General features: G+C 34.0%; 1 protein-coding gene across 12 annotated transcripts in view; it reads right to left on the bottom strand.

Annotated features, from left to right (window-relative positions):
• Positions 1–21,828, bottom strand: part of GULP1 (GULP PTB domain containing engulfment adaptor 1) — a 259,003-nt gene that overhangs the window by 39,895 nt on the left and 197,280 nt on the right. For all 12 annotated transcript variants that reach the window (XM_036858996.1, XM_036859003.1, XM_036858995.1 and 9 more), the window contains 3 exons: positions 16,909–16,980; positions 10,309–10,407; positions 4,420–4,557 (listed from right to left, as the gene is read on the bottom strand). In XM_036858996.1, coding sequence (XP_036714891.1) covers positions 4,420–4,557; positions 10,309–10,407; positions 16,909–16,980 — 309 coding nt within the window. The remainder of the gene's footprint in view (positions 1–4,419; positions 4,558–10,308; positions 10,408–16,908; positions 16,981–21,828) is intronic.

The raw sequence follows: 21,828 nt of genomic DNA, 5'->3' as shown, positions 1-21,828 counted from the left end.
ATAATAAAATTTTGATTTACCCATAGTATTTTAAAATGTATCCCATTTTATAACTTTTTTAGTGGTTGCTCTGGAATTCACATTATATTTATACAACTTATCACAGTCTACTAGTGTTGTCATTTTTCCAGTTCAAGAGAGGTGTAGAAACCTTACCTGCCTTTACATCTCTTCAACCTTCTCTGTTTATAATATAATTGCCTTACATATTTTCTATATATTCATTTAGAATCATATCAGAAAGTATTTTTTGCTTCTACTGTCAATCATAATTTAGAAAACTAAAGATTTACCCATATCCTTGCTTATCCTGTTCTTTTTTCCTTCCTCATGTTCCAAGCTGCCTTCTTTTATTGTTTAGAGAACTTCCTTTAGCCATTCACTTAGGGTAGATCTGGGAGTGACAAATAATCTTAGTTTTCCTTCATTTGATAATTTTTTGATTTCTCTTTAATTTCTGAAGTATATGTTTTTTTCTGGATATAAAATTCTGGTTTGACTGCTCTCCTTTTTTTTTTGTTTGCACTCAAAATATACTGTGCTACTTCCTTCTCACCTTCACGGTTTCTAATAAGGAATACACTGTCATTTGAATTGATGTTTCTGTTATAGGTAAGGACTAGTTTATCTCTTGCTGCTTTAAAAGATTTTCTGTCTTTAGTTTTCAGAAGTTTGATTATGTATGATGTGACTTGGTGTGGAATTATTTGGGTTTATCCTGTTTGGAGTTCATTCAATTTCTTGAATCTATAGGTTTATGTCTTTTGCCAAATTTGGGAAGTTTGCAACTATTATTTCTTCATGTGTTTTTTTCAAGGCTACCTTTTTTTCTCTCTCTTTCCAGGACTCTGATGACACATGAATGTTAGATATTTTGTTATAGTCCCACAGGTCCCTGAAGTTCTGTTTTGTTTTTTGCTTTTGTATTGTTTTGTGTGTATGCCTGTGTGCACATGTGTGTGTGCATACATATGTGTATGCTTATTATCTCTGTGTTGTTCAGATTGGGCATTTTCTATTTTTTGATCTTCTAGGTTGCTGATTCTTTCTTCTGTCCTCTCCCTTCTGAGCCCATATACTGCGTTTTTTATTTGGCTATCGCATTTTTCAGTTCTAATATTCTCAGTTGGGTTTTCTTTATATCTTCAATTTCTTTGCTTTGATTTTCTATTTCTTTGATAATACTTTCTACTTTTTGTTTCAAGTGTGATTGTAATGGTTTATTTTATTATTTTTATGTTGGCTGTTTTAAAAATTTTGTCTGGTAACTCTAATATCTCTCTCATCTCAGTGTTGAGATCTATTGGTCGTCTTTTTTCATTTAGTTTATTTTCCAATTATTGATACGATGAGTGATTTTCAATTGAATCCTGGATATTTTAGGTATTATGTTATGAGATGCTGGAAATTATTTAAACTTTGTGTTTGGGTGGCTCTCTCTGACACAGTTCCAGGAGGGGAATGGGAATGGGAGAGCACTGCCTCATTACTGCCTGGTGGGGATAGAAGTTTAGCTTCCTTACTTGGCCTCTCTTCATTACTGCTTAGCAGGGCTGGGTACTCTAGCTCCCCACATTATCCTCATTGTCACCACGGAGGGAGACTCATTAACACAACATGTTAACAAAGTAGTGAACTCCAGTCTCGTGGCATGCTAAGAGGGGCTTCATCTATCTTTCAAACTCTCAACAATTTCATGGAAGTACTGAAAGGATAAAATATAATGAATATATAAGACAAGGCTCCTGGAACAGGTCACAGTTTGGGAGTAAGATAACATGACTGGACAAATGTTACAATGGAAATACAAGGTATTAAATTTCAATCCTGAAAAAAAAAAAAATTCAATCCTGATTCTGTTATCTCCTAGCTTTGTAACTTTGGGAAAGTCACTCAACTTCTCAAGCTTTGGTTTCTTAAAATAAGAGGAAGAGTTGTGTGAATTGGGCCATAATTTATTTTCCTGTTTTAAATTTCAATAACTAGGAAATGAGAATTAGAGAGGATGGCATTTCAAAATTCTGCATACATATAAAATCAATTTTATGAATATAGACATTGTTATAATTAGAGCAAATAAAACTTTGAGGTGAAAATGATATAATGAAACTTTGAGGAAACATGTCCTCTTTAAGCTAATGAAAGTGATGCCAACTTATAGTTGGAGAGATATCTTGGATCCTTGCTTTTCAAAGCTCAGACTTCCATCTACCTGCAGCAGAATCACTTGGTGGACTTGTTAAATGTAGATTTCCTGAGCCCCAGCACGAATCAATATGAACTTATTTTTTGTAGTGGGAGCCAATGAGCTGTATTGTAAAGGGTCCTCCATTATGCACACTAATGGTTGTGAGCCACTGCTGTAGGCTTCAAGAAAATATTTTCAACCTTCAAGAAAAAAGAAAGCTAATATGGTATATCTAGAGAGGAATAATGGGTCAAGGAACTGAAATTCTGGAAATCAGTTACAAACAATTACGATCAGGGAGTAACAGAGTTTATACTTTGAAAACAATAAAAGTACATGGGAATTCTAGCAAGCTTGTATTTTAAATAATCATGTAATAAATTTGGAGATCAAAGAAAGATAAAACATGTGACATAAGGTTATAAGAAGACTAGTATTTATAATGGACTTGGGTTATGAATATTTCAAAGGACCCCAAGGAAGTTTATTCCTATGTGTAAGACAAGAAAGAAGGGCAACTGAATTTACTGTTTGTCATAAGTGGTAAAAGGTTATAATATCTTACACATAAAAGATATTCAATAAGTATCAACCTTAATCTTCTCAATCACAGAGAAAACATCTGCAAGCAATCATGGTTAAGAAGCATTTGGGGGCTTCCCTGGTGGCGCAGTGGTTGAGAATCTGCCTGCCAATGCAGGGGACACGGGTTCGAGCCCTGGTCTGGGAGGATCCCACATGCCGCGGAGCGACTGGGCCCGTGAGCCACAACTACTGAGCCTGAGCGTCTGGAGCCTCTGCTCCGCAACAAGAGAGGCCGCGATAGTGAGAGGCCCGCGCACCGCGATGGGGAGTGGCTCCCACTCGCCGCAGCTGGAGAGAGCCCTCACACAGAAGCGAAGACCCAACACAGCCAAAAATAAACATAATAAATAAATAATAAATAAAAATTAAAAAAAAAAAAGAAGCATTTGGGACATTAAATATAACGCATTCATTCGATAGGATGCATTTCAAAAACAACTTTTTAATTTCATATAAAATGCCATATTGTTCACATAATATTGTCTTATATGGATAAGCATATTTTTCTGATGAGATGTTTCATATATTCATCAAATTCTCAATACATATTATGATGCTGAGTAGCTTAGCACATTAGTTTGCCTGTTTAAAGAACTACAGTTTAAAAGATACAGATAATAACTTGCTCTACCTTTTGTAAATCTGTCCACATAGTCTTTTCTTTAAGGAAAAAATTCATTGAGCATCTATTGTTCACCTGATGCAGGAGTTATATGGACAAATAAAAGTATTTGTTTTTAAGAAGCTCACGTACTGAAACCAGAGAAATAAATTATATAATAGTGATAATATTAGTCCCTGCTATTTTTGACAGTATGAAAAATGAGCAAATAAATAAATTAAGTTTCTTTCTGTCCAAGGCAATCATGTTGTTGAGGTTAGATGTTCTTCCTCAATTAAAGCTATCAAAGGCTACAACGTGTGCTTGGAATTCACATCTTATGTTTTATAACAGGACCTCGGACTAGGTTATGATTAGCATTAGCTTATGCTTGTAGTCAAGACATGGGGTTTTCCTTAAGATTCCAGATGATTAAAGAACTGTTAGTGAACTTAACTTTGGAATTCTCTAATTGTTCTTACTTGCTAAGAACTTTAGATTATATTCACAAGCTCATACACAGGCACACACACACGCCCATACAATTCTACCACCTTTCATTATATTAAGTTTTCTGAATAGTGAAAATCAAGAACCAGATTTTCAAAGTATTGGAGACTTTTTTTGAGAAGCCATACACATTTCATTTCCTGGAGTTTAAAATATTTATTTTCATCAGATCCATCACATTCCGGAAAAAAAAAATCAATACTTTGGTTGCAATTACTCTTTTGCATTATATGCATATTACTAAATCATATTTGAGTTTAAAATTTCAAATAAATCAAGTGATTATAAGACAAATGTATAACATAAGCATGACATTCTAAGAAAAGAAATTTGCATGAAAGCTTGTGCCCGTGAACATGAGAATTTAGTTAAGGATGAAATCCTGAAGCATATTCTCATGACAGGATGAATCTATTAGTGTAGTTAAGTATTTACAGACCTTATTCATTTCCAAATACTTTACTAATGCCAGAAACAAGATAATTCCTGGCTTGTAGAGCAGAACAAACCACCCTAAAACATCTGGCATACTTACACACTTTTCACTGTCAAATACATAGCACAAATGTTTATTTGACTCAGAATCTTTGCATATGAAAGTGAATATCCTCTTGTCAGTTTTATCATCTGCACAAAATGATATTCTGTGAAGCTGGCAATTGTGTTGAACTTCCTGTGAACACAGATGAAAATAAACGTAGTTGAAGAGATTTTTTTTTTCATTTTCTGATATACCAGCTGTGCTAATAACATACAACTTATGAAACATCATCTGTCATACCTTGATTTTATAATTACATACACCTCAAACTTAAACAAATACATAATGAGATAAACCTCCTGACTCAGGATTAAACTAAGATAGTCATTTCAATAGCACTTAGAAAAACACAAGGGAAAAGAGGATAAGAGGTTCATGGGCTTCCTGAGCTACAGGGGACTCAGAGACCATTATTTTAAATTGTGCAATTCTAGTTAGGAGGATATTGAGGTCCAGAGAGATTAAGATGCTTCCACAAGGTTACAGAATTAGCAGAACCCTTTTTAACCAGAATACTTTTCATTTTATCTTACTGCTACTAACATTACAGTTTAAAACATAACTTCATTTGTACACAATTTCATATGAAACATACTACATATTACATGTCTTCATGGTAACTCATACACTCTTGAAACTCTTCTAAGGAAATCATACTTGCAACTTCTGTAATGTTTTCCATTGGATCAATGAATGAAGAAGATCTACACATCCAGCTTCTAAATTACTGAATCAACCTTGTTAATCAGTAGAAAGATAAATACTACATATATATATATATACATATATATATTTATTATATATATATATATGTATATATATATACATCATATACTGCAACTATAGCATCTGTCACTACATCCTTCCGAGTTCAGGGTTTGATGTGCCAGCTTGCTGAGATTTTCTCTACCACTCTGATTCACATTACTGCCCTTCAGACCAAAAATGAGTACATAAAACAAGTTACACAAATAAATGCTAAGAGAATTTGTCTACAGCCTGCATTCTTGACTGCATACAAAACAAATGGTAAGTCATCAAAGGGTTGTTTGCAAGCATGAAAATTAAAATGAGGCTGTATACTGTATGACTGTAAACAACTTACTAAGGCTTCTGATGAAGTCATCTTTCCTCTCTTGTGGTTAGTGCTGAGATGGACACTGACCACGTTTGTCTGAGACTATCCTTCTCCTACACTTTGCCTGATTGACCAGTCTTTTTCTCACTGGCATATCTTTGTTTTATTATTAATACAGTCAAACGATGGCCTTCAGCTGTACTGTAGCTCCCAAATACTGATAGCAGGTCTACACCAGTTTACTAACTGTATAATCTTGTTAAACATAAAAAGGACATATCATTGCTATACAATATAGAAAAAGGATTCATTTTTTTCCATTTATAGGAGAAATTACAAGTATTTAACATGAAAACACATCATTTACACAGCTGGTGGTGAAACCTATGCAGTCCCTCATTCACTCACCAACCAATGTGATCACAGAAAGCCTTTGGTTATGACAGTTGGGAATCATCTTAAGTTCTGTTTAGACTGGCAAGAGGTATCTTTCTACAAAAGAAGACCAGGGTGCTGAAACTTATAATTTTATTACTTTTGTGAATTTTTGTTACTGTGATACATCTTTATGATGTAGTACTGATTTCTGGTGAGACAGGATAAAGAGACTCAGGAATACAATTAAGCACAGTGAGAACACAATTATCCTTTAACACTGACGATATATTATTGGAGTTGGAACAAAACATAAGTAAATCCCCAATTCACCTATACCACCTTTTTCCAGCAATGCAAAATCTCCATTTGGAGGACAAGTGAGAAAAGCAAAAGGGGAAAAGACACAGAAAGAAAGATATTGGAGTCAACTGAGATTGCTTTTCACTTCCATTTTCATCCATCCAAATGGTATAGAAAAATGGTCTATTTTCTATCAAGTCCGTTTGGTTAAGAATAAATTTTTAAATATATAAATATATTTACTATATAAATGTATAGTAAACATATGTATATTTTACTATATATAAATTTATCTTAGGACCATCATATTTAATTATTCTTTTCCTAAATTACAGGTTATACCCCAAATAAAATATATGATAGATTTCTTTCTGATTCACTCACATCTCCTCAAATAGTGGTTCCTAAATGCATATCTGTGAACAGGCTGTATCAGAGTCACCTGGGGAGGTTTTCTTGTTTTTTATAATATAGATACTAAGTCTTGTTCTGTAGATTCTGAATCTGAAAGGCCTAGGGGGTCTCCAGCAAGCGGCACTCTCAGGAGCCTCCTAGGGGCACTAATGCCCAGAAGAGCTGGTAATCCCTTTTTTAGATTACCTATATGTTTTTATGGATTCAAAAAATGGTATATTCTATAATAGGTAAACAGTCAGACACTCTATGTTCACATGTGATATATGAGTAAAGGGTCAGTTGCTGTCTATGCATATGTAATATAATAGAATTTATAGGACGTTTCAAAGATTTTAAAACTCTAAGATCACTCTTCAAGTCTGGCAAGGATGAAAATAGAGACGCTTCTTTCTGGTTAAAAGTTTGGAAAACTTACTTTTTTGGGAAAAAATTAAATTGGGTCTCTTTAAAATTAGCTATTAGATATAGGAAATTGAGACTTTGGGACAGGGAAGAAAAGCATTGGTGTTATTGATTTGGGTAAGAAATACCGTGAACAAAAGTCAGTTGGCTAATCACACTGAGTTGAATCCCAACTCACTGATGTTTTGTAAATGGGGTTTAGGTTGGGAGAGGCATAGAGGTTTGACAGTAAAAGTTTAGGGAACATAATGATACGGTTGACAGGTTGAAAACAGGAAACTCATTATTATGGGAGTCTTATTATGTGGGCTCCAGAATCACAAACCGGTAACATTTGCTACATATGCATTTCCTATGATCTGCTTCTCTGTGTCTTTTTAAATACACACACACACACACCACATACTAAATCAGATTTAGTCATCTTGCAGTATCCTTAAGTCTCTATATTTTGTGATTTGTAAAGATATGCCATTATTAAACTGTTGATTCTAAACACTAACAATGTTCTCTTTATATACTGCATTTAATCATATTTGTATTTTCTAAATACTTAAATTTTGTATTAATTAATGAAAAATTTGAAGCATTCTATATGTTCAATAATAGGAGAATGGTTTAGTAGATTATAATTTATAGATTATGGTATTGGTGAAATTTTTATAGCTTAGGATATATTATGGGTAGACTTGAATCAAAACGAACAAGAACACATGTAGATGATACATAAAGTGTATTATCAGCCTTACGTATTTCAAGGTGTGCTTTGACAAGTCCTAAAATTCATGTAAAAAACTGAATTAATTACACACACATATACTCCAAAAGGGATCTATACGGTTTAGAAGAAATAAACAGGAACATGGCCTACAAATGACTTGCTCTACCTGGACATTTGCCACTATATATCCACTTAGTTTAAAAAAGGAAATACAGTACTAGGATTGTTTTTCTTTTTAATTGCATATAAGACTCCACTTTGGTTGCTACATTTTTGACTACATTGTCACTCCATAACTTACTGCTTCCTTAGCCTACTGTTCTTTTGTAACTACCATCTGCCTAATGAGTTAATCTCAGCCATAATTTCAACTGCCTTGTTTCCCAGCAAACTGTATATATATACATGAGCTTGAATAGACCAGACCTGCCACTATCCTTTCATCACTTCTTCTGTCTGCTTTCAGCCACCTCAGCAATAGTTACTTGGGATAACCATAACAAAAGTGGTCTCCAATTCTTTGGGTTTTTTTTTAATATTGAGTGTGGAGACTAGGAGGAAATTAGAACAGTTGAGGGAGGTCTTAGATTCATGGCTTGAGAGGTTTGAAAGAATGCGATTGTTCCTTATTTTGGAATTGAACAATAACTGTGGGTGCATCCATTCCATTGTCCGGTTGTCCTCAGACATATTATAAATGCAAAATTTCCAAGGCAATTCTGATTCTGTAGGCTAAGATAGTATGTGGGACTTATTTTTGCAAATGTCTCAGTTATTTTTGATGCAAATATTCCATGGACTATAATTTGAAAGTGAAGGATACTGCACATAGCCTAGCAGCCTGTGCACTACACCAGAACACTTCCAACTTTAGTGTATATAACAATTACTATGTTTCTTCTTAAATTACGGATTCAGTAGGTCTGGAATGGGACCAGTGGTTTTACATTTCTAACAAGCTCCCAGGTGATGCTGATACTGCTGGCCCACAGACCACGCTTTGAATAGTAAGACATTGTCAGGGGTTGTTATGCACACAGATTGAAGGGATTGGTGACAAATGCTGGACTAGTAAAAACTGCAGACCTGTGAAAATATTTTCATCATCTGTTTACAGGCCAGGGTTTCTTTGGGCTTTCAAATTGAATTAATTTGTCAGTAAGCATGCTACAGCATTAAAAGAAAACATTGATAATATATATTTGTAAAATAATTGGAGTTGAATGTTAGTCAGTTATTCCAAACTGACTTTCATGGTCTTATCGAAATTACTAAACAATAATTCTGAGGCATTGTGAATAAAGTATTATGTTTATTTTCTAGGGCTGCCATAACAAAATACCACAGACTGAGTGGCTTCAACAATAGATATTTATTTTCTCAGTTCTGGAGGCTTAAAGTCCAAGATCAAGGTGTCAGCAGGTTTGGTTTCTGCTGAAGCCTCTCCCCTTGGCTTATAGATGGCTGTCTTCTCGCTGTGTCCTCACATGGCTTTCCTTCTGTGCTCACGCATCCCTGGTGTCTCTTTCTCTTATCATAACGACACCAGTCTTATTGGATTAAGGTCCAATTATGACCTCATTTAACTCTAATTATCCTAAAGGCTCTATCTCCAAATACAGTCACATTGCGGGTTGGGCTTCAACATAGGAATTTTAGGTGAAAACAATTACATCCACAATAAGTACATATTAATAAATGTGAATCTAGAATAGATTATATTTTCCAATTTTTTTTCCATTGGATCTGTAGGGGGAAAGCTCTCAAATACAAGAAGCTTAAGTTTACACTGTGTTATGGGCTGAATTATGTCCCCCCCCAAATTTATATGTTGAAGCCTTAACTCCCCGTACCTTAGAATGTGACTGTATTTGGAGATAAGGCTTGAAAGAGGTGATTAAGTTAAAATAAGGTCATCAGAGTCAACCCTCCTCCAATCTGACTGGTGTCATTAGAAGAGGAAATAAGACATACAAAGAGACACAGGAGTATGCGTGCACAGACAACCATGGGAAGAGGCAGCAAGAGGGAAGCCATTTGCAAGCCAAGGAGAGAAGACTCAGAGGAAATCAAGCCTGCTGCTGTCAGCTTAATCTCCGATTTCCAGCCTCCAGAACTGTGAGAAATAAATTTCTATTGTTTGAGCCACCAGGTCTGTGGTATTTTATTATGGCAGCCTTAGTAAACTAATACACACTGATTATGTCTACAGGCAACAACAGTCGGTCCAGGACATTTTAATAAACAACATACAGCTTTTGTTTTCTTTCATACTCAGTGAACCACACTTACATGCATCTCCTTCAAGCTTATGAAGAAAAATTCCTAAATACAAGACCAAATACCGTTGAATACACTTTTAATATAAATTTTTATATCCCAAACATAGGCTGCAGAACAAACCACTCAGAAAGCAATTCCAAACGTTGTTTTTTCCCCTGTAAATCCTATAGAGTTTTAAATTGTAGTTAACTGAGAACTAAACAGTTTCAACTGGTAAAACATTTTAAAATACTCATTAAAATAGGAGTGTAATTGCAATTAATTAAAGAGTAGAGTGCTTCCGATGTTTAAAAATGAGCCTTACCTTTGATTTGGGTTCTAGAATTTTTACTCCATAAATTGATATTTGCAACTCAACTTTCGGAATTTTCTGGCCTTCAGATTTCTTGATATGTCTTGCAAACTACAAATGAAAATTTATTCACAAAACTGTAATTCTGTTTCTATAGAAAATGAAACAAATATATATTTGGAGCTCATATTCAGTGTTGAAATTTCATTAAATAAATTATTGCCCATTATAAAGTATTTTTATAAACTCCACACGGCTCCCAAATATTTAGAAATCAAACTGAAGCTAAGGATTGAAGTAATTATCCCAGATAAAACACTCAGAACTAGACTCAGTCTAGAAGTATTTAAATGTCCTGGTTTTCTAGAAAAATGGTACAGATGAGCCGGTTTGCAGGGCAGAAGTTGAGACACAGATGTAGAGAACAGACGTATGGACACCAAGGGGGGAAAACTGCGGTGGGGTGGGGATGGTGGTGTGCTGAATTGGGCGATTGGGATTGGCATGTATACACTGATGTGTATAAAATTGATGACTAATAAGAACCTGCAGTATAAAAAAACAAACAAACAAAACAACTAATATTAAACTTTCATTGGGTTATTTGTATGGAAATATGTTAATATAAATGTTTCAGACATTACATGAAATTTCTAAAAATCTTATATGTTCTGGTATAATGTTATAAGTCATAATTCTAGTTATTACTTTAAAATGTATATCTCAGAAATAACTAAATTTCCTTGTCAATTGCATTATTATGAACTTTCATCCAATCTTTAACCGTGGTCATTTTTAAGTCTTTTGTCATTTACAGACAGTTCTGGGTGTACTCTGATGCTTTTGCAAATATGTTCCTATAAAAGGGTTTCGGGCTTCCCTGGTGGCGCAGTGGTTGAGAATCTGCCTGCCAATGCAGGGGACACGGGTACGAGCCCTGGTCTGGGAAGATCCCACATGCCGCGGAGCAACTAGGCCCGTGAGCCACAATTACTGAGCCTGTGCGTCTGGAGCCTGTGCTCCGCAACAAGAGAGGCCGCGACAGTGAGAGGCCCGCGCACCGCGATGAAGAGTGGCCCCCACTTGCCGCAACCAGAGGAAGCCCTCGCACAGAAACAAAGACCCAACACAGCCAAAAATTAATTAATAAATAAATAAATAAATACACAAATAAATAAATAAATAAATAAAAGGGTTTCATCTTCAAGGAATTCATGGGAAAGACTCTGACAAGTACAGGTTTCTGGTAACTGACTGTACTGCTGAACTGAATGAATAAGCATTTTCAGAACTCTAATGAAAATCTGATGAACTCATAAAAGTGCTAACAAAAGATCAAGATGAAAAAAAAAAATTACATGGGACTGAGTGAACTGATGAGGATGATTATAATTTTTGTGACTTTCTGTTTGAATTAAAAAAAAAAAAGTCCTGTTTTTATGTGGCAATGCTATTCTCTCCCTACTTTCCTTCTCTCCTCCCTCCGCCCCCCCCCCTCCACCTTTCTTTTCAAGAAATAGAAGAGAACTATTGAAAAAAATTGTATTTATTACCCCTCTTGTAGGGCTTCAAGAAGTTATTTCCTAGTATAACATTTTGTTAGCATATTGATTACCCTAACGACTCAAAACAGAGTATCTGTAAGGCGGGATGGGGTTTCAGTCCTCTTTTGTGTGTCATATTTATTTGCATTGTGTATTTCTTTCTAATGTGAATACACATGGTATAGTGCAGTCCCAGAGCAGAGAGTGTTTAAAGGCCTCTTTCTCTTTTCATGATTTTGCACTGCCATGGAGAATAATATAATTAATGCATATAAGAATGCCTTGAAGTGTCTGCCTTGATATCCAGGGAGGGGGTTACAGGGGAAGGGTTCCATTTGCTTTATTTCATTTTGGGTGGAATAATTTTTTAGTTTGCTGTCTGTCCTGTTCTATAAATACAGGCAGCTTTTTTCTCGGTATTCAGCAGTCTTACATTCTGCACATAAATGTGACTAATTCATGCCAGAGAATTTTCTTTTTTTGTCTTTAAGAAACTTGTTTTGCTTCAGTGCAGACCTTTAAAAATTATCCCAGCTCTCTCCCAAAGAAAGTGGATTAATTTGTTTCTCTTCCCTTCATAATCTTCTTCCTGTATTGGTATAATCAAAGCAATTTGGGGGTTTTCACATATGGAGGCTGACAAAATAAATCAGCTGCTTTCCATCTACGTGAACACGTCTGAACAAAGCCAGTCCCATCGCTGGCTGCAGACGCAGTCTAAGCTGGCTTCCTGGGTGCTGCTCCTTTCCAGAAACAGACAATGAGCAATAGCTCTTGAAGCCTTTTCCACATCTGGACACAACCATTCCTGTGACCTCTTTTAGTTTCCAAAAAGTCCGTCACAAAACAACCACTAATATTAAACTTATCTGTTATGTTTTTTCTGCCAGAAAAAAAAAGGAAAAAATGAACAAGGGGAGGAAGTAGTGGCTACAAGTAGAATAAACAAAGAGGGGAGCAAGGAGGGAGAGAGGGAGAGCAGGGAAACAGGAGAACGAGACAAAGAAAAAGAAAAATAAACATAAAATATCTTATCTATGGCTTGTGAAACCTTTTCTTCTGCTTCATATCAAGATGAAATAATTGTGCTCCAAGAAGATTCAGGGATCATCCAATCCCATCCTCCCATTTCAAAGATGAGAAAAATAAGTCTCAGAGAAGTCAGTTACCTTGGTCATAAAATCCATCTGTAGCAATCAGGCCTAGAACCTAGTTTTGCTATCTACTAATAACTCTTTTCTTTTGCCCAGCACATTTTCTGAATTAGAAAAAAACAAAGCTTCCAGTTCTATTTTCATGTTTATCAAGGTTGATACTGGTTATTGGCCTTGACTGTTGCACAAATGTTGCAAAACATTTAAGCCTAAGGTTATATTTGTTCAATCTATAATATTTTAAACAAAGTTTAATATTCTCATTCCTGTTTTTTGTTTTTTTTAGTTTAAGATGACTGTATTCTATCTACAGTTTACATGATTTCTCTAGGTCTCTTTTCCTACTCGTAGACCTCTCAACTGTGTTAAACAATACTTCTAATTTACATTTGGAAGATGCATTCATGCTCACATTGTATTCTTTTCTCTCCCTATTTACTACTTGAATGTTAATGCTTGAAAAGCCTTTCTGCAAATTTTTTTCCATTTTTGCTTCAGTAAATTTACTTCTTGGTCATCTAGACACAGTGATCTACCAGTAAAACTTGAATATAATAATCCAATAAGAATATTCAAAGGTGGTAAAGCCTAAGAATTCTGGAGGATATCTGGATACAACAAATGAATAAACAAAAACAAGCCTTTATCACCACAAAATGATGGGGAAGGATAAAGTATTACTTGAAATAAATAAAGTACTTAGTTAAATATATGCCACTTGTAAGTAGAACAGCTAAAGAAATTTTAAAGGGAGCACTACTGAGTTTCAATATCATCATCACACAATTTCTATCCATTTCTCAAAGGACTTAAAAAGTGAAATCTAACTATATTATTAATGGAATATACATTATTAGGCAATAAAAATTAATGAATTAATTCAAATTCTTTTTGTGGTTCTTATAAATTATTGATTTAATTAAAAATTTTCCTGATACTCTTACAGGGATACCAGCTATGCATGTATGTTTACAATTAAAATGATCTTTAAGTATTTCATTAATTAAATAACTGGTTATGAAGACAAAAACAGAGTGTTATGCTACCCAGAGAGAGTGAGGTCAAGTGGAGAAACTGCTGGGCCTAGATTTAACAGAACTTTTCAGTAATTTTCAAGGCCACATGGCTTGAGGTAGCTTCATGTAATTTTGTTAGCTCTGCTGGGGTGAGGGGTCTGTCCTCTAAAATTGGGGTCCAGGAATGCTGCTCCCTGGTTATCTCCCAGAGAAATCAAGAAGTTTTGGATCTACATACCAATATTCATCCACATGTAAATATCACAAGCAGATTGTTTATGAAATATATTGAGCCCTCTGACATTTGTACTAGTTGTACTAAAACTAAATAAATCCCTATTAAAAATAAAATTCCTTACAATAACAATGATATTAAATATATAGAAGTTAAAAGGGATTTTTAATTATCACTTTTTGAAAAATTTGGAATTTTCTTAAATTGTAGACTAAAACATGATTAAGAGATAGAAATTGTTGAACATGATTGAGAAATAGAAAATAAGCTGTTTTGACAAATATAGAATTTCTGAAAGTAAACACTTATAAAAATTATAATATTTAAGAAAACTTTATGAACTATAAATTCTCCACAAAATGACAGAAAAATAGTACCCAATAAAATAAATCAAAGTTTTAAAATTTTTCGTGAAAAATAATTAGGCATCATTAAACATAGAAGCATAAAAAAATACACTATTGAAAATCTTGTAAGTTTTCTATCATCTTGTATTAGTCATAAATTTTGAGTTCTTCTTTAATGTCAGAAGCCAATATATTAATATTGCAAACTTTTGAAAAATTATTAAATAGAAATGAAATGTTACCTTTGTGGCAAATAAAATATAATACTGAACTATAGTGGATAAAAAAGTAATCAGAATACATATGTTTAAGAAAAGTAAGCAGGAAATTAAAATGGGGGATGTGTACACAAAACAGGGTTAATAAGCAAATTTTTTTTTTTTTTTTTTTTTTTTTTTTTTTTAGTAGAGCCATAGCACCATCTTCTGGTCATCTCTACATGACAACAGAATTAAACAGGAGCCAGGGTCTAAATTCTTAAAATAAACGTAAATATTCTTATATACTCTTGAGCTGTAGCATCTGCCCTTCGATACAAAGAAACAAACAAAAAAAATTTAGAAGTAAATAAAAAACATTGTTTTATTTATTTTCATTAGTTCATGAATCATTACCCTTAGGTATACTTTCCTGATCTACAAAATTTTTACAATCAATAGAGTAAAAGATTGCTTATTAGATTAAGTATTCTGGAAGATACTTGAAAGACAAAAGCTATTATCAACTGAGTATAAATTTTTAAACTATACTGCATGATTTTTATCTTATTGTAAACCACATTCCTTTATTAACATAGTACATTTCCAAATAGGAAACTACATAAGAACTGAAAATAAAGTTTCACAAAAGTACATTAAAAACTAGCCATTTTTTAGAAAGCATTTCATCTTGAATATCTCTTTGTTATAGTCAATACGTAATTGAATCTTTTGGGGTTTGGATTTGGGTTCACTGAATAAAGAACCTCCTAGTTATAAAGAAACATTAAGTGTAAATATCATCATTCTTTTATAAAACATCCTGGTTGTAGTGAAGTTGGATTCATACCCAGAGTGTGCAACAATTTGAACATTTAAATAGAATCTTATTCTAAATGTTGTCCATAAATTGTAAGACTTTTTAAATTCTCTATTAGTGCTTAAAAGTATTTGCCAAACAAGCACAAGTATAAATTACTGCCTAATGAGTAGTTAAAAGAAATGGTTGGCTGGTCCCTTTTTTCTCCAAATGGGAGTGAGATCATCTTAGGACCTGTTAGTATATTTCTTTAAAAATAAGTAAAATATAAAATACATAAAATATTTTAAAATGTAAAAAATTAGGAAAAGTCAGGTAAAATAAATGGATTAAAATATTACCTTTTATTTCTTTACCCAGAAAGCAAGCCAACTCACTTCAATTTTTTTCTCAATTTAAACACTCTAGATTCCACCTGATATGACATTCTCAAAGCAAAGTAATACTTTTTGATGTTTATGATTTTGCCTGGCACAGAGGCCTACCTCTCCTATGGAATAATTGGATGAACTCTAAAAAAATTTTTGAGAACAACCATAGAGGATAACAATAAAGTGTGTTAACAAAATAGTGCTATGGTAAATTTTCTTAATGAGATAAACATGAGAATTCTGTTGAAGGAGTTTTTCAAATCTTAGTATCTCAGAGGGAACAATGTCTTTTGGGATGAGATGCAATTAGAAAAACATGCGAAGGATGCATGGCGGCTGACTTAAGATTTTCTCAGGAAACTTGCTGATTCTGAGTATGTGGAGTTGTTTAGTGTCCTTTTCTGTTCTTACTCTCACCAGTTCCCCAGGTCTGCTCATAGATATGGCCAGATCCTCGTGGATTTGTCCATTAGGACGTCTTTAACATACAGTGTCACAGCAAAATGCTGCTTTGTAATTAAGTCTAATTCTACACTTTCAACTGGTGGATATGATATTCTAACTTTTAGAGACAGTTGTTCTGCCATTATTAGTCTTTGAGTTACGGCACAAGTCCACATTGCAAAGTAAAGGCAAGCTACGGAATGTCAACACATAAAATATTGCCGTTATATTTTTTTTGTTGAGTATGAAAAATTATACCTTAGAAAAATACAAAGAGTGTTCCACACCCAGAAAAATAATCATGTGTACGTAGTCATTATTAAATATGTTTCCTTGATCTAGTGATATTCATTCAACAGACCATTTTTACCAGGGTGAAGCCATATCTGTCACAGAGCTATTCATGCTTTGAATTTCCACCAGTCTACTGATGACTGAGGATAAATTCAATACACTAGACACTTATCTGGAGGGCTTGCCCTACCTTTAGCTTCCTTACAGCATCTCTCACAACTTCTGTTCCTTTGGGCTGCTCCACTTCTGTGCTGCCAAGAAACTGAAAATGGTCACTTGTGAGACAGGCTTTAGTATATCATATATCAGTAAGTTATGTTGAAATATATCATGGAATAATAGAATGATGTGATAGTAATTCAAGTCCAAATCCTAAACAGAAGTTACTAATTTGTATTATTTTATATGAAAATATAAATACATTACTTAACCATATACAATTCCTATTTTTCAAGGTTTTTTTAAAACATACTTTTCCTAAATACTTTACTTGAAGATTTGTACTGGAAAGAAAATTAAAGACATTTCACTGGGCCCAGAGAAATAAAGTTGAACTAAAATTTAAAATACATTAACAATTAAAATTTTTCTGAAAATTTAAAGCATATAATTTTTACGTTGTCAATAGTATATTTTGAGATATTAATGTGGTTTAATACAGTTTATAATGTCAAATCAACATTTTTCTTTGTTTTCCAATTAGCACACTCGTACAGCATGTGAAATTTTAAAATACACACTTTTTTAATACCCAGTATACAACATTCATCAAAGCCATAAGCTAAAGTACATTCAAAAATTTAAAAAAAAAAAAAGCTCTACAATTTTACTAAGTTTTAAAATATCCCTGGAGGTTTTTAGTTAAAACCTGACCTATCCCCCCAAAAAAGAAAAAGTTTCATAATAATTACCACATTGTAATAAAATCTCTATCCTGGAGAGATATAATACCTCTTAAACAGAAGTCCAATATCATGAAATGTTCAAGACCAATTAGAATTGACATGTGGATATTTTATTCTACAGATTATTTCTATATAAATAGCAAATAATCATTAAATTAGGTATATATAATTTTCCAAAGACTTTTTTCCTTGTCACATACTATCAATCATCATAACACCAGGGTGGGATAAGAATTCATCACTTCTTATATAAATAGACATATGCATGAGTACGTATGTGCATATACTTTACATCAAATAATTAAGTAGAACCTTTTTCATGTGTTAACTCACAGAATGGAAGGGAGCAAAATAGTAATGTCAGGGTATCTTTTAAAATTACATTTAATTCCTTCTTTCATTCTTTTTTTAAAAATTTTTATTGGAGTATAGTTGATTTACAATCAGCTAGTAACACAACTATAGTTGTGTTAGTTTTAGGTGTACAGCAAATTGAATCAGTTATACACATACATATATCCACTTTTTTTTTTTAGATTCTTTTCCCATATAGGCCATTACAGAGTATTGAGTAGAGTTCCCTGTGCTATACAGCAGGTTCTTATTAGTTATCTATTTTATATACAGCAGTATTATATATATTGACATATATATATGTCAATCCCAATCTCCCAATTTATCCCTCTCTTTCATTCTTGAAAAAAATAACAATAGCAACTAAAGAAATGAGAGTTTTGTTTTTCAAAATGGGCTCTGTGTATTACCTGTATGAGAATTACCTAGGGAGCAGGTTAAAACATAACAATGCAGATTCCTCAATCTAATAAGGGTAGGGTTAGGGAATTATATTTCTAAAACCATCACAAGTGATTTCTTGTACTAAAATCTAAGGAACAGACTTAGAAAATAGTAACAGCTGAGGAGAATAGTGGAAGGTAGATAGAAAAGGTGAGCTGAAAATATAGGAGATAACTTCAGATCCTGTTTCTAATGAGATCATGGAGAGAACATGAAGCTCAGAAACATTAAGGCAAAAAAGTTTCAGTTTTCAGATTCTACAAGGTACAACAGTTTCTTTTTCTAATATATTCAAACTATGCCAAACAACTGCAACTTGGTCTAGATGTAAAATCATTAGGCACTAGGTTTGTCCCTCTGTGACCTCAAATTGGTTGACCAGATCTGCAAAAAAAGACCAAAATTAATGGAGAAATTCTCAGCTAAAAAGGAACTGAAAACCTGCTACTAAGATATGTGAGACAGCCAAATCGATTCCTGATACCAATGGACCCATCACATTTCTTCTGTTTCAGGACAGTGTATTCAACTTTGGCTTCATGATACAATAACTTGGGAGCTTTAAACTTAGACCAGTGCCTGGGACTCTGATTTAATTAGCTGGGGCGGAGCCAGGGCATCTGTGCATTTTAAAGCTCCCCAGGTGATTTTAACGTGCCACCAGATTTGAAAAGCACTGTTATAGATCATGCAGAAAGAGTAAAGGGTTCAAGTGACAGGAGGGGAGCGAACACAATAGAAGCTATTTAGTTCTGAGTAAATCCATGGGGTAAACTCTTCTCAACATCTCTGAAATTATCACTGAGAGATTCCCCATTAGTGGTGGTCTAGTGTTAGCAGAACAGGAAGGTAAAAGCAGACTATATTGCTAAGTGATTATTGAAGTATAAGAAGGAAGCGTCTGATGTGTCGATAACAGACTGCAAGAGTTGCTAGAAATATTTATGGAAAATATTCATACTTTGGCAGTAATGTCATGAGTCATAGTGGTTATACATAAATAGGCCCATATGGGAAAATTATGGAAGAACTCCAAGTACATTCTAAATGAATCAACCTCTTGCAGTGCTCCAGGAACATTTTAATATGTTTCTTTCACAGTGGCTTTAATTAAACCATCTGAGTAATGAAACACAGGGAGAAGCCTTGAATGATTGTGGGAACTAAGCTTTAAAGACTTCCAATATGAAGCTTGCCACTTAACCCTTTTTTTCTATGTAATGTTGGATGAACTGAATGGAAATAATTTTAAAACTGAAAAGCAGATTATTCCTTATAATAGGTTCCTGTATTTTTAAGTTATAAAAGTCATGATACTTAGATTAAATAGTTCATATTTGTATGCATTCCATGTCTATATAAAATGTTTATAAGACCCTTGAATATGATGCAGCATGCTGGAATAAACTCTAGGCTTAGAATCTGAAGATACTGAAAGGTCACTTAATCTCTGTCTTATTTGATTCTTGAAAAATAAGGATAATAATATTGTTCTTCTCGCCTTACAAAATTGCTCTGAAGATCAACTGCAGTAAGAGATAAGAAAAAAACACACACACACACAAAAAACCCTGTAAACTGCAAAGTGCTTTATAATTATGAGGGATTGTCACTTCTTTATTTAATGATTGTTTGGGGAAGACACTAGAATTCAGTAGATATTGTTGGTGCCTGCTCAACTCTCCTTAGATCTTCTTTATCAGGGCTGGGATCCATCCTCCAGCTTCCCAGTGCTTTGCTGGTAATGGCTCACACACAAGACCTTCAAAGGATTTCCTTTGGGCAATGAGGTCACTTTGCCAGTATAGAGAGCTGGAGACACCTGGAAGTTTTTTGCTTTGCCCCATATCACAATATTCCTTAGCTAATGACTGGTGTAGAAAAATAGAAAAATAACTTCAAATTCTAAGAAAAAAAAAGATTTAGAGCCAAGTTTACAGATTACAAGGAGAGAAAAAATACATACTGAGATATGAAAGGGACTAAAAATTTAAACTCCCATGCCCCAGTTCTTCATAGGAAAAGAGGGGAGTATATAAAACAAAGCAGAGGAAGAAATGGAACCCAGGAATCAAGGGGGTGGGGCAGTGACAGAGGGTGTTAACCACTACATATATGACAAATCAAGGCACAGCAGTGTAGCAGGTTATCCAGAAATAAAGAAGAAAATAACAAGAGTCGAAAATGGTTACTTCAGTGAGTGACACTTGGGAAAAGAGCTGAGGAACATTTTGCTTTTTCATTATAAGCCTTGGGGAAATATTTGTTTAAAATGGACATGGATAACTTTGATAAAATAAAAATTGAATTAAGTCCCCAAGTGATAACAAGTTACAGTTGCACACACTCATTTATTCCTTAAAAAAAAAAAGAGAGTATTTACTATGAGTCAAGCATTTACTAAGTGCTGGGTATATAGCAGGGGGAAAATGTCCCTGTTCTAGTGTAGTTTATATCCCAGGGAGCATACCTGTGTGTGTGCGCATGTATGTACGTATGTATGTATCTATATATTTCTATGTTTATGTCTAGATCACAAACATATTTCTAATATATCTTAGATGGCATAAGTAAAAATAACACAAATAATAACATAGATTGGGCAGAGTGTAATATTTAAGATCGAGTGATCAGGGAAGTCCTCTCTAAAAAGGTGACATTTTAACAGCGACTTGAATGAAAGGAAGAAATAAAAGATACTCAAACATATTGAGTCTAAATTCCTTTGATGTGTCAGAGTAGCAGACTCAACAGCTGGGTATACAAAGTAGTGCTTGGGGAAGGAGAATTCTGGGTAAAAGGTGTGGATTAGGGAGACCCTGGCACTGAGGTCTCAGTGGAAGGACTGAGGAGTGCCAGAACCACGGGTCCCCAGGTAGCTGCCATGCTGCAGAGGGAGATGAAACAGAAGAATGCTGCCAACAGAAATAAGTTAAATGTTTGGTGAAACGGCAAGGAGAATCAAGAAAGTTAGATCCTTAATATTAGTAATCAGGGTTATCAGATGAGCAAATACAATTATAGAATGCTGCTGTTGGTGGGAATGTAAAATATTAGAGCTACACTGGAAAACAGTTTGGTAGTTTCTTGAAGACTAAATATGCACTTACCCTAAGGTACAGCAACTGTACTTTTTGGTATTTATCCCAGATAGATGACAACTTATATTCCTGTAAATATTTTTGCATTGATGTTCACAGTGGATCTATTTGTACTCGTCAAATGTCAGAAACAACCCAAATATCCTTCAGTGGGTGGATGGTTAAATAAACTGTGGTACATCCATACCATGGAACACTACTCAGCAATAAAAATAAGTGGACTATTGTTACACACACAACTTGGATGGATCTTAAGGGAATTATGCTGAATAAAAGAAGTTAATCTCAAAAATTCTCTTTTCTGTT

This window comes from Balaenoptera musculus, chromosome 7, assembly GCF_009873245.2.
Source record: "Balaenoptera musculus isolate JJ_BM4_2016_0621 chromosome 7, mBalMus1.pri.v3, whole genome shotgun sequence".
NCBI lineage: Eukaryota > Metazoa > Chordata > Mammalia > Artiodactyla > Balaenopteridae > Balaenoptera > Balaenoptera musculus.
Note: the sequence above shows the minus strand (reverse complement) of the source record. Positions and strands in the feature narration are given on the sequence as shown.